This window comes from Bos indicus, chromosome 11 (genome assembly GCF_029378745.1).
Source record: "Bos indicus isolate NIAB-ARS_2022 breed Sahiwal x Tharparkar chromosome 11, NIAB-ARS_B.indTharparkar_mat_pri_1.0, whole genome shotgun sequence".
Classification (NCBI taxonomy): Eukaryota; Metazoa; Chordata; class Mammalia; order Artiodactyla; family Bovidae; genus Bos; species Bos indicus.
In genome coordinates, this window is record NC_091770.1 from 87,294,580 (window position 1) to 87,307,287 (window position 12,708).

General features: G+C 46.5%; 1 protein-coding gene across 3 annotated transcripts in view; it reads right to left on the reverse strand.

Moving 5' to 3' along the window:
• Positions 1 to 11,280, reverse strand: part of GRHL1 (grainyhead like transcription factor 1) — a 51,203-nt gene extending 39,923 nt beyond the window's left edge. The window contains exons 1-5 of one of the 3 annotated variants that reach the window (XM_019970717.2): positions 11,110 to 11,280; positions 7,806 to 7,992; positions 5,130 to 5,200; positions 2,050 to 2,437; positions 916 to 992 (exon numbers count right to left, since the gene is read on the reverse strand). In XM_019970717.2, the coding sequence (XP_019826276.2) occupies positions 916 to 992; positions 2,050 to 2,437; positions 5,130 to 5,200; positions 7,806 to 7,992; positions 11,110 to 11,129 (743 nt within the window). In that variant the 5' untranslated portion in view covers positions 11,130 to 11,280. Of the gene's footprint in view, positions 1 to 915; positions 993 to 2,049; positions 2,438 to 5,129; positions 5,201 to 7,805; positions 7,993 to 10,650; positions 11,051 to 11,109 lie in introns of those variants that run through there. The other 2 variants (XM_019970716.2, XM_070799147.1) reach the window with 2 other exon arrangements.
• Positions 11,281 to 12,708: the final 1,428 nt, after the last annotated feature.

Here is a 12,708-nt window from a genome sequence, read left to right on the forward strand (position 1 = left end):
CCCTAAAGTTGTTTAATAACCTTGTCAGGCCAGGGGTTGGCACATTACCCCTATCTTTATAAATAAAGTTTTACTGGAACGTGGCCATGCCCTTTGATTCTGCATTATGACTGCTTCTGTGCGACAGCCCAGAGCTGGGCAGAGCTGGGCAGTTTCAACAGAGGCCGTATGGCCAACATTGCCTGAAATATTTGTTAACTGATCCTTCAAAGAAAAAGCTTACTGACCCCTGCATCTCAGGTCCTGAAGGGACCGGAGTTTGTGACTTCTGGACCTTGATGCAGTTGTGCCTTACAGATTCCCGTAAAATCCATGACTTTTAAATAAAACTTTTATTTTAAAATACAGCACATATAAAAATGCATAAAATGAAATTACAAAATGAACTCCTAGACTCCTAAAAAACCTGAAGATGTTTATATATAATGTTGAAAATATTCATATTTGCAGAGTGAGATGTAATTCTGTGATGCATAAAAGAGGTTGTCAGTCCAGTAAACAGTTGGCTTATAATTAGTGAGACTAATAAAAATACAAAAGCCTTTATCCACTTGATGCTATTCCTAAATTATCACAGGATCATATACTTTTGGAAACAGAACGGACCTCAGATCTGATTTAATCCTTTCATGTCTTCTCTGAGATTCCACTCCACTACATCACATAAAGAAACCAAAGGAAGGAAAAGCACCAACACCAAGAATCACGGAAACGAGAAACACAGTTCAGAGATCAAAACTGAATGCACTAAAACAAAGCAAAGGTCCTCCAGCAAAGATGTCACCACACTAACTGCAGGAAGGTAGAGTTGAAAGCCGCCAAAAGCCACCTCTGATTTTTCAAGATCAAATTAATAAAAAAGAGTTAAGTTGCAAAAGTTGCAAGTTAAAAGTCAAATTGAAAGACAACTATTACCCAGAAACACTGTCAAAAACATAGTCCTCTGAATTCATGCCAGGCATCCGCAGACTGAGATCCGAGGGGAAGAAAACCTGAAATACCAATGTGATAAGCCACAAGGATGTAACTGGTGATCAGGCTCACTGAAGACCGACGTCAGGTACAGCATCAGAGTCTGTGGCTTAAGGCAACCCACCACTCTTTTAGAACTCGTCTAAGACAAAAATTTTAACTCTACAAAAAATTTAAAGAGAAAATTAGAAAGAAAAAAATGTCCATTTTATACACCACTTGATCAAACTAAGATAATCTATGTAGGTGGTCTCACAAAGCGCTTCCTTCTCTCTTCTCCCACCTTTCCCACACATCCTACTTCTGCCCAAACTCTGGGGTCTGTACCCCAGATCTCATGACCCTTAGGAGTCAACTCCGCCACTGAACCAAGTTCAGACAACAGCATCAGGTTGGCACCGTGGCTGGCTGGAGTGAGGTGCTTTCTCAGGAAAGGCTTCTGTTCTATTCACTCTGTAAGCGGGTAGGGACTCTCCGCCACCCCATGAGTCATTAAACACAGTTCCAAACGTCCTCAGTCCCTCACTTTGACCTGAGTGACATGTGCATCACCCCGAAACCCTCAGAAGTATTGGAAGTGATGGGTAAATGTCACACAGTGCATTTGTCATTGAGATCTACCTGCTCCCGGACAATACTGCCAACCAAGAAATACCAGGCAAATATATGATAACTCCTTTTATACTAAGACCGGTTGTGGGGAGCTTGTTTTGGTTGAGGACCAAAGCTGAAAACAGACTGTGAGGCTGTGACTGTTGTCTGTGGAAGAATATGTATGCGGCTTTCCTTCTTACTCTCCAGCAAAGCGCTTGGTTGAAATCATAATTGTTAACTCAGCTGCTGGTAAGATTAGCCATGTGCCCTTGATAATAATTTCTGGTTTTATAGGTTTAGTTTACAAATTATACCCGTGGACCTTTTCTCTTAAAAAAAAAAAAAAGAGAGAGAGAGAAACCTCTTTTGTTCCCAATCCACTCACTTCAGGCTGAGTTTCAAGCTTATATAACAAGGAAGAGGTGGAACCCAATACTTAAACAAACACACAGCGTCTTAGAAAGATGCCTGCGTTTCCTGTACCTCCTGAACGCCTTCCTTGAAGGTCTCCGAGAAGGTAGAGTCTGGTGTGCGCCTTTGCGCATTTGGAGGTTGGGCGCCGGAGCCGAACTGGTCAGCATTCAGGTTCCGGTCGAAAACCACCACGCGCTCCGTGGGCTCGGGGTGATACACTGCTGGGGGGATGCCCACAGTGAAGCCGTGGGGCTGGCTCTCTGTCTTGATGGCGTGGGTGGGCATCGCCGAGATGGAGACGGTGACCGTGGTGTCGGGGGCCGTCGGGTGTCCTCTCTTGTCGATGCCCAGCTGGTTGCCGTGGGGAAGGACGATGTTGAACGGCACGTTCTTCAGCACCTGCACCCTGTTCTCGCCAGCAGAGATGAGGGGCTGCTCCGTCACATTTGGTACATTTCTTTAAGGAGAGAGAAGCGTGTTTTCAAACTCAGAGCTGAGACAATTCCTGGGACAATTTTAACTTTCCGAAAGGCACTGGGCTGTTGGGTCCTGGGCAATAATAATAATAACACACTTGGTAGAAACCAAATGAATAGGCAATGGCATGATAACTCATCACAAGAGAAAGGAAAAAGCCCTCTACAGTTACAAGTCAAAGCACTGAGTAAAACTTCATTTGGAATGCTGAGAACTCAGAGCTTTCCTCTGCTGCTGCTGCTGCTGCTCAGTCGCTTCAGTCATGTCCGACTCTGTGCGACCCCATAGAGGGCAGCCTACCAGGCTCCCTGGTCCCTGGGATTCTCCAGGCAAGAACACTGGAGTGGGTTGCCATTTCCTCCTCCAATGCATGAAAGTGAAAAGTGAAAGTGAAATCTCTCAGTCGTGTCCGACTCTTAGGGACCCCATGGACTGCAGCCTACCAGACTCCTCCGTCCATGGGATTTTCCAGGCAAGAGTACTGGAGTGGGGTGCCTTTGCCTTCTCCGGAGCTTTCCTCTACTATATTTTATTTCCAATAACCCCCATAAAATTGGCACATTTTACTAGCAGTCTGAAGCTACACACGTGATTAACTGGAGCAGTATAGGCTGGTGGTTAAAGTATAGATGCCAGAGTCAGATAAGGTAGATTCGAGATCTCTTAGTAACCACATGCTCATCTATAAATGAGGGTAATGATGGCACCTATCCTCACAAGGTTGTGATGAGGATGAAAGGAGTACACTGAAGAGGGCACAGTGATGCCTGGCACACGGGGGCCCACCGCCGGCACTTTTCCTGGGGGGCTTCCGGGATGGCTCAGCGCTTGTAAAGAATCTGCCTGCAATGCGGGAGACCTGGGTTCAATCTCTGGGTGGGGAAGATCCACTGGAGAAAGGAATGGCTACCCACTCCAGCATTCTGGCCTGGAGAATTCCACGGACAGAGGAGTCTGGTGGGCTACAGTCCATGGGTTCACAAAGAGTCGGACATGGACTGAGCAACTAACACTTTCACTTTCACCAACACCATCCCTCACCCCGTGATTGTATTGAACCATCATACACATCAACATAGAGTTACTTTTGGCTCAACAAATATCCTGGGCAATATAAGATGATATTTAGTTTAGGGTAAAATTCATAAATTTTCAAAGTTCCCTCAAATCATACAGGCTGATACAAGGAAAAAATTTGGTAATTTGGCAGATTTCAAGATCAATAAAATATTCAAACTTAAAACCATAAATTCACTTCCATGACTATTTTAAAGAAATTTCTTTAGAGATAAAGGAGAAAAAAGAAAAAGCTATCTAGAAAGTTGTTCATTAAGGCTTTGTAACAGCAAAAATCAGATACAGCCCTGATACTGAGGATAGCTAGGGTTTGATTTAAAATACTCCAGCAAAATAAATAAAATTTAAATATTAACTAATTAGAAAGTTGGAGAAAGGGAAGAGTAGATCAAACAGATACCAGTCAATCCTAAAGGAGATCAACTCTAAATATTCATTGGAAGAACTGATGCTGAAGCTGAAGCTCCAATACTTTGACCACCTGGTGGAAAGTGCCAACTCACTGGAAAAGACACTGATGCTGGGAAAGATTGAGGGCAGGAGGAGAAGGGGGCGAAAGAGGATGAAATGGTTAAATAGCGTCACTGACTCAATGGACATTAATTTGAGCAAACTCCCGGAGACAATGAAGGACAGGGGAGTCTGGTGCGTTGCAGTCCGTGGGGTCATAAGAGTCGGACATGACTTAGGGGCTGAACAACAACAGCAGCAACAAGGATCAAGCGGCAGGAATTAAGCTGAAACAGTTGAAGCTGAGTACCTATTGGCTTATGCTACTTCTCTACTTTTGTTATGTTTGAAAGTGCCTGTAACAAAAAGTAAAAAAATAAAAGCTATAAGCCCTTTTCCAAATTATGAAGACTAAAACAGTAATGTAGAAAAAACTTATGGAACATATTAAGTAGAAGAAAGTCCTACCTGTGAATACAACCACAACCACATAAAATGCACCTCCCTGCCCAAACAGTAAACAAATAAACTGTCAGCAGAGTGGGATTCCAAGTGATCATTTTTTCTTCAAAAATGTTTCATTCTTGTATTACTAATAGAGCTCAGGACAATTTAAAAGATATATTTAGCTTCTTTCCCAGGTCTATAAAGTCAAGCCTTAATTTTCTGAAAGTTTTAACTTAAAATATTTCAAAAATAACCTCAATAGGCATTTGGAATACAGCTGAACATACTCTATTAAGTTTCACATGGATAGTTATTTCAGGTCATGGGTGATGACTTTTTTAAATGGACCCCTGCCATTGCCTTAAGCCACACTGTTCTTAAGAGAACCTAAAAGACAAATAAGCAAACAGTGCAGTCATGTTGTTAGTAAAAAAAAAAAAAAAAAAATCCCTTTGGATGAGGAGAAAGTTGTCGTTTTTGTTTTCAAGAAAAGGGAACTTCTACAGAAACTGGTGACTTCTCAGTAACAGAATCAGAGTAAGGGGCAGATCAGTAATGAAATCTGTGTTCAGACATAAAGAGTCCAACTTACCTGTGTCTTCCTCTAGTTCCTGTTCACCTAAACAAGCTCTTGCTTTAACTTTCACAGAAACCGGGACTTGGCAGTGTACTGTCTCACGCTCTGTCTTAAACCTTACCTTTTGCTATGGTCTGGCTCGGCGTGCTCAACATCTGCCTTTGCTGCTGATGACCTTCTCTCACGCGGAACCTGAGGCATCAACACACAACACCACAGTTTTGTTCTCACTCCCGAAGCAGAGACACAGTCCCTGCTTTTCAGTAAGTGCAACCCTTCAGGTGACTATGGACTGCCTACCGAGCCCCGGCTCCAGGACACACAATGAATAAGACAGTGTCTGCTCTCAAGGAGTCTACAATCTGGTCACTGGGTTGATATGCAAAAACCAGCTTCTATTCAGTTGGCAAAGAAACTCAGAACATCACAAATTTACTTTGTCATGGAGCGTGGGTTTCATCTCTTAAGAGAAATACCTCTGGTTGGGTTTTACCCATTTATCTATGTAACATGACAGAGAAGAAGCTACTGAAAAGACAACCAGGCTCTTTCAGGGTTCTCCCTGCTCTTCTCTGCTACCCTTCCCTTCAGATCAAATGCAAAATCAAAGGCATCAGCCCCATTAACAGTTCACTCCAAGATCCAAACGGTGGCTCCAAATGATACATTTCGTCAGAGACGCTGGGATTCACAATGTCTGTCACTCAAAGGACAAAGCGGACTCTGTTGGGTCTATTCCTTTTTCAAGCCTGCTTCTCTGCACAGATGAGAGCAGGCCAACTTTAGTGGGTGTCCTGTAGACATCAACCCAACTGAAACTTATCTGCAATACACACTCCAAAAACAATAAGACATTTGAAACCACGTGAAAGTAGAAATTCTATTCCTCCATTCTTATTTTACCCTTAAAGACAGAATGAATTATTGTTTCTGGTAGTAACAACGTGTTTTTTAAGCTTTACCAAGGTTATTATGGAAAAATGACTGAGGGGTACATTCAAACAATTGAAACAAGTCAGTTGATTTAAAAAAGGAAAATAAATAACCCCACATCTGTTGCAAGAAGGCTGACATATAGTACTACTAAGACTGCCACCCTTGATGGGCAGACATGAGGATTTATCTTCTCCTGGATGGCATCACTGACTCTATGGACATGAGTCTGAGTGAACTCCGGGAGTTGGTGATGGACAGGGAGGCCTGGTGTGCTGCGATTTATGGGGTCGCAAAGAGTCAGACACGACTGAGTGACTGACTGAACTGAACTGAACTGAACTGAAGATGTATAATACTTTCAGGACCCTTTATTTAAAACACACGCACATACAATCACTGCAACTAGTGTTACTACACAGGTTTTTCTGGCACTAGACTTGGTTTCCTCCCATTCTAGAAAGTTTCAGTTTAAAATATCTAACTTCAAACTTCATAATTAATACTTAGGAACTTACAGTTTCTATACTGAGTCAATAAAACAAGCCACAAGAAGAACAGATATGTAAGTTCTACTTCAAAGGAACCCTTTGTGGCTATACTTCCCAGGCAAAGTTTCTTCTAGCATCCTTGGTTACTATGCAAGTTTCCATTCATATCTAAGGGGGAAAAAAAAACACCTTACCTCATTCCTTCAAACACAAGCTGGATACATGGCCTTACATCAGAAAATAGAGCTTTGGTTTAGGTTCCCCCTCCCCACCCAGTTTTGATAATCAAGCTATCTTCCTTGCTTTTTACCCTCTGCATTTCTTGTATTCCGAAAAGAATACAGTGTGAGAACGTAACAAAGAGCTGGAAACTGGTGAATCTGAGAGTTAGCTATCTTGTTATTTTAAGTTTTCTATACGTGTGGACGTTTTAAAGACAAAAAGATGGTGAAAATAAACTGTAATATATAGCCATCCCTGCATGTGGGTTATCGGTTAAAAAGAATGCCAGAGTGAACACAGCAAGCAAAGCCTCGCCCCCAGGAAGCAGAATGGCATACGGAAGAGGGGGCCTGGCACAACCCAAGTCCTGGCTGCACATACTAGTCATGTGACCTGAGAACCTTATTTTTTATCACCCGCAGAATGGGGATAATGGCACAGGACTTGCAGGGTTCCTGGAGGGATCAGAAACAACATGCATTCTGGTAACATGTCTAGCACAGTACAGGTAATCAGTAGGTGGTACCTGGTATCACTGGGATAATGATGTTGACACAGACCAGGGGTGTCAATCCAGACACAAACACCAGGTAAAGCTTCAGGCAGAGGACAGACTGCACTGAATTAAAACTAATCCAAACCTCAAGGAACAGACAATAAAACACATCCTGAACCTTAAACTAGAAAATATGAGGGTTTTTTTTTTCCCCATGAAATCTCACAATCAAATCAATCAGATGCCCTTCAATACCATTCAGGGGAAAGGAAACCACGCTGACTACCTAGGAAGAAAGGGTTAGTGCACAGGCAAAGGGAACCCCTGTCCACTCTTGATGGCGCTAAGAGCTACCTCTGAAGAAATGATCAACCTCATTAAGACACAGTAAATTTCTTCTTTCGTGGTAGCTCCACCTTTCAGATAGAGCCAGAACAGTTGGCTACTGCATACATTTTAGAAACAACCTTTTGATTCTGTGATTGTAGATTTTCAGCTTTGAACCACAGCACGTCAAAGCACTCATTAAACTATTTATAGTCACTACAGAAGCAACTTGCATTACAGTCTACCAGTAAATTACTGTTTTTTACCCTGCTGGATCAAGTGCACCTTGCACAGTAGTTACGGGGTTCTGAAGAGCACGCAAACCCACCTTGTAGTAGTCATAGAGCAAGCCCAGTGCGGCGGCACTGTCCTCATCTCCATTGATACTCATCATCGCTTTGGTTGCTGCAGTGAGCGGGTTTTCCAGGAAAGACTTCCAGGCTTCATCCTCACTAGTATAGGAACGCCGCTGTGAATAAAGTGCTTCATTCTGAAGAACCAAGACTGGCCGTTTGCTTGGGAGAGATTTTTTTTAAAAGAAAAGAAAAAAACAATATATATATATGTGTGTGTGTGTGTGTGTGTGTATGTGTGTGTGTGTGTAAAATCACATCTTCTGTTGCAAATCATCATAAGCTAATTTTTGAAAAAGCAAACAGCCAATTCATGATTTTGCAATAAAAGAGTCCACTGTTTCATCATTTCGTCATTAGTAAAGTAAGTTAAGACACAATGAGAAGACAACCCACTTAAATGTAGCCCAATGGATCACCCAGGAAGATGTACAATATTTAGGCAGCCAGGGAACCTGCAGTTAACCTTCACGTGGAACCCTGGACACACTAAGTGACACACACAGAAAACCCACTAAAACCAAAAGTCAAAAACTCACTCCAAGAAAATGTGAAGCTATTCAAACGCTTTACATAAACAAACCCAAGGACAAAGCAAGGCCAAGGAGAACACGCACTCTCCTCAAACACAGGCAACTCAGGACTGTCCCCTCTTCAACAGTACATCCGGTTCCATCCTCAGGCTGCTGTACTGCTATTTCCCTCTCTCTCCCGGTGATGCCATGCCTCAAACTACCAACAAGGGGGAGAGAAGGTGGGGATGGAAGGAAGAAGGGATAACTTGGTTTAATCCTCGGGGGTATATGAGAAAGTTAGAATATTCTACTGATTACCGGCAGATTGAGCATGGAATGTGGCCGAAGGGGACTGTAAACCAATAAGGAGACACAATTTTCTGGCATGGGAGTTCACTGTTTATCTTAGAGATAAACACTTAAGAAGCTACAATAATAAATGAAGCTGCTGGACAAAAAGAGATTTTTTTTTTAAGGAAATAGGTTGGGGAATCTGTCCTCAAAAATCTTCCCTGGTTTTTCACACAGGGCAAGAACTGCTTCACATTAATGCTGTAGTTTGGTGGGAAAAGTCCAGAACATCAACGGAGAACTTTAGTAGAGTCTTATAGAAGATTTAACTTAAAAGAGTAAAGCAAACATGACTGATTCCAAAAACCTGAACTGTAAACAGCCTCAACAACTGTTCAGTTGGCTCTGTTTAGTAAGTCAATAAAAAGAAAAAAGTGGAAAACTACCTCCAGCAAAATCAAGCACTTTTTTTCTTTGGAAAAAAAAAAGTTTAAATATTCAGAACTACTCCGAATCATCACCATTCTAACAAGCAAATTAAAGGAGCTATTCTCATTGCAACACACAAATGAAATATGTAAATTGCCTAAAGGTGACCTACCTACTCTAAAAGTGAATGTAGAAAGACTGATTATCTTCTCAAGTAATCAACAAGGTTAGGGTTTGGCAGTCACCTAGGCCCTTTAAAAACAGAGATTCTGAAAAAGGAGCGGGGGAGGGAATCCAACAACTTAATTCATCCTCAGTCAAAATTAAATCTTATTTCAAGGAGTGCACATTTGGTAGGAAAAGAAATCTTGAAGGTGGTATACTATTTTAACCCAAAACAAACACAATGGGTTGTTCAAAGTGCATGGTTGGTTTAAAAATGAAGACTTCCTACAAATCTCAAATTTTAAAAAAAATTAAGAATATACAAAAGAGCATTCCTTGTGCCACCAGGAGGAGAGAATAAGAGCTGCCGAGCCAGTGGTACCCCAGGGTGAGTCTCTGGGATCTTGCTAAGCTGTAATATTAATAGTATAATAGCTACTTCCAGAAGATTATAACAGCACTTGGCTCACTCAGTTCCCCTAATGCTAGTTCTTAAGCTTCCCTTCTTCTCCTAACCTCATCCCAAATCTGCACAAGTAACAGAAAATAAATATTTCTTTGCAAATGATTTTGTGTGTGATCACCCTGAAGGTGTCTTAAACTATTTCCAAACTGTGCCTCAGGCCAAAATTTTAGCTCTGGAAATATGCCTTATCTAAACTATAAGTCAAGAAATAAACACGAAACCAGCAGCCTTTTTTAGTCTACTTCCTCATGACAGTCCCTAAAGGCTCATCACTGCCCTCTCCTTGAATTATATATTTTCAAGCAACAATTTATCTGCATACTGTACAACACAAGGTTAATTTAAGTTATTCCACTTAAGCTGTTCCATATATAATACTATCTAAACCTCTCCTCCAGAAAAAGAGCACCCTTACACAAAATGATTCTCAGTAAATAATTACAAAACTGGGAGAAGTACTGCTGTGCCCTGGATTCACTGATCTCAAATATACCTGATTGGTTGGGTGCGACTTACTTGCATTTTTTTCTGAACAATTTTATATTTACAGAAAAGCTGCAAAGGAGCTACAGAAGCGTCCCTGGCCCGGTGTCTCCTAATGTTAACGGCTTACGTTACCGCCTTATAGTTCATGAAAACATTTCTTCAATCACGAGCTCTAGAAAGCGTTATTAGTTAAGTACAAAGCTTCCTAGTTTACCACTCTGACTTCAAAGTCTCATCCTTCTTGATATTTCTGAGCATTTTTAATTACAGCAATCTGTAATTACCACCAATGATGCAAGCGGCAAAAGAACTCCTACAGCAATTTTCTCACTCACACAGTCAGCCAGGGGAAAAAAAAAAAGAAAATGCCAGGACACCCGAGCACTTCAACTTTTCCCTAGATCTCTCGGTTCCGAGGTTCTAGCAGGCGGCCGAACGACACGGTTGAGCGACGAGAGACTTGATTACCTGAGAAGGCTCCCCTTTTGCAGCCGCGGAGTGCGTCCCAAAGAGCAAAGCCGCCCCGCTTAGGGGGGGTGGGGGTGGGGGGTGGGAGGCGAGGCCTCCGCGCCCCCCTCCCCGGGAGAGCAGAATCGGGGCGCGCCCGGGGGATTGGCCCCCTACCCACACCAGACCAGGACCCCGAAGCTGCGGGCGGGGTGGGGGGTTCCACTCCGTAGCGCAGGGCCGCACCCCCCAAGGCAGGGGTCTCCCCCTGGGCGGGGGGGCTTTGGAGGAACAAAGGCAGGGCGGGGGTGCGGAGAAGCCCAGGCCACGGACAGCTAGCTGCGCGCCCCCTCCCGCCGCCCGGCCCCGCGCCCCCCGCCCGGCCTTGCGGCAGGTGCGGCCGACCGGCCGGACGGGCAGGCAGGCAGCAGCGGCCCCGGCGGCACGGCCGGCCTCGCGTACGCCGGCGCCCTCACTCACTTGTCGTACTCCTGTGTCATCGCGCTCGCTCGCCGCTGCCGGGCCGCAGAACTGGACTTTCGGGTTGGGACAGTACACCCGATCCGGGGGGGAGGAGGCGGCGGCGGCTGCGGCGGCGGCGGGTCCGGAGCAGCGGCCCCGACGGGTTGGGTCGGCTTTTCTCGCTCGGAGCCGGCCGGGCACGGGCAGCGCGCACAGGGCGCCCCGCCTCGGCCTCCCATTGGCTGGCGGCGCCGGCACGGGGAGGGGTCTCGGAGCCGCGGGGGGCGGGTGCCGCGGTCTGATTGGCCAGCGGGCCGGGCCGCGGGGCGGGGCCGATGGGCCCCGGGGGGGGCGGGGCGGGGCCCGGCCGCTCCGCGTGGCCGCGTCCGTGCTGCGCGCCCGGCGCTCCAGGGCCCAGCTCCGTCCCAGACTCCAGCCAAGCCTCGAGGCCCGCGGGCGCGCACTTGCTGCCGATCGACGGTCCCTGGCGCGCCCGCGGCTGAGGAAGCCGGGCGCTGCGTCCCCGCTGTGCCCCGCGGCCACCGTGCTCGGCCGCAGCAACCGCCGGACTGGCCGGGTCCCGGCGCCGCCTTCCCGGGGCCCTGGGCGCTCTTCCAGGCCCACCGCCGCTCCAGTGATGGAGCCTCCCCTCCCCACCCGGCGGCTGCATCCTCACGGCCCCCCGCGGTCCGCTGCTCGGCCGCCTCGGGCATCTCCCGGCCTGGGGCCGGTGGAACCGGGGCCCTGCACCCTCTCGCCCCTCTCACCTCTCCGAGCACGTCCTCCTTCCTTACGAGGCTCCTCTGCCTTTTACCCGAGGAAGCGCAAACGTGTCCCTCCTCGCCTTACCCTCCGCCGCCGCCCGAAACTGTCCGGCTTTAGAACCGCCACACCCCCACCCCCCTCCGCCCCGTTCATCCACTTTAGATTGTTCGCTATATGACAGTCGCCACAAAACTGCCACGACCTCCTAAGACGGCGCTTCTCTCCCGCCCCCGCGCGGCCAGGGTGGGATGAGTGTCCGCCGAGTGGTAGCCCCAGCATCACTCCAGCCGCCCCCCTCCTAAGTGCCTGTTCCTCCCCCTCTTCTGTGGGCGCCCCCCCCCCCCCAACTCCGGACGCCCCCACCAGACTCGAACTTCCATCCCTGCCCACCTCTTTAGCCCTCTGGGAACTGCATCTGGACGTCCCCGGCGTTCTTATCCCCCACCACTGCCGCGCCTCCCAGCACCCCCAAGTCTCATCACTCCTCTGTCAGTCCTCTCCCCGGCCAGCTTCTGTGCATTTCCACCCCTGCCTACTCCTGGTCCCAGCTGGCCTTTCCAAGTGGAAGCTCCCTTCTCCAGGGTCTGCCCTTCCTTCCACAAGTATTTATTGAGAGACGGGCCTCTATGCCAGGCACTGCTCTAGCTGCTGGGGATACCTGCAGTGAACACAGGGGACAATATTCCCTGCCTTCTTCCAGCATCCGACTTGGGGGTACTAGGCCATAGCAAAATTAATTAATTGTACTGATAGGTTAGAAAGCTATGTGGGAGGGAAAGTAGAGGCAGCAGCTGGGAGCAGAGGGTGGGATCCATTTGAAGACTTGAAGGAGGTGAAGCCTTCAGGAGGTGG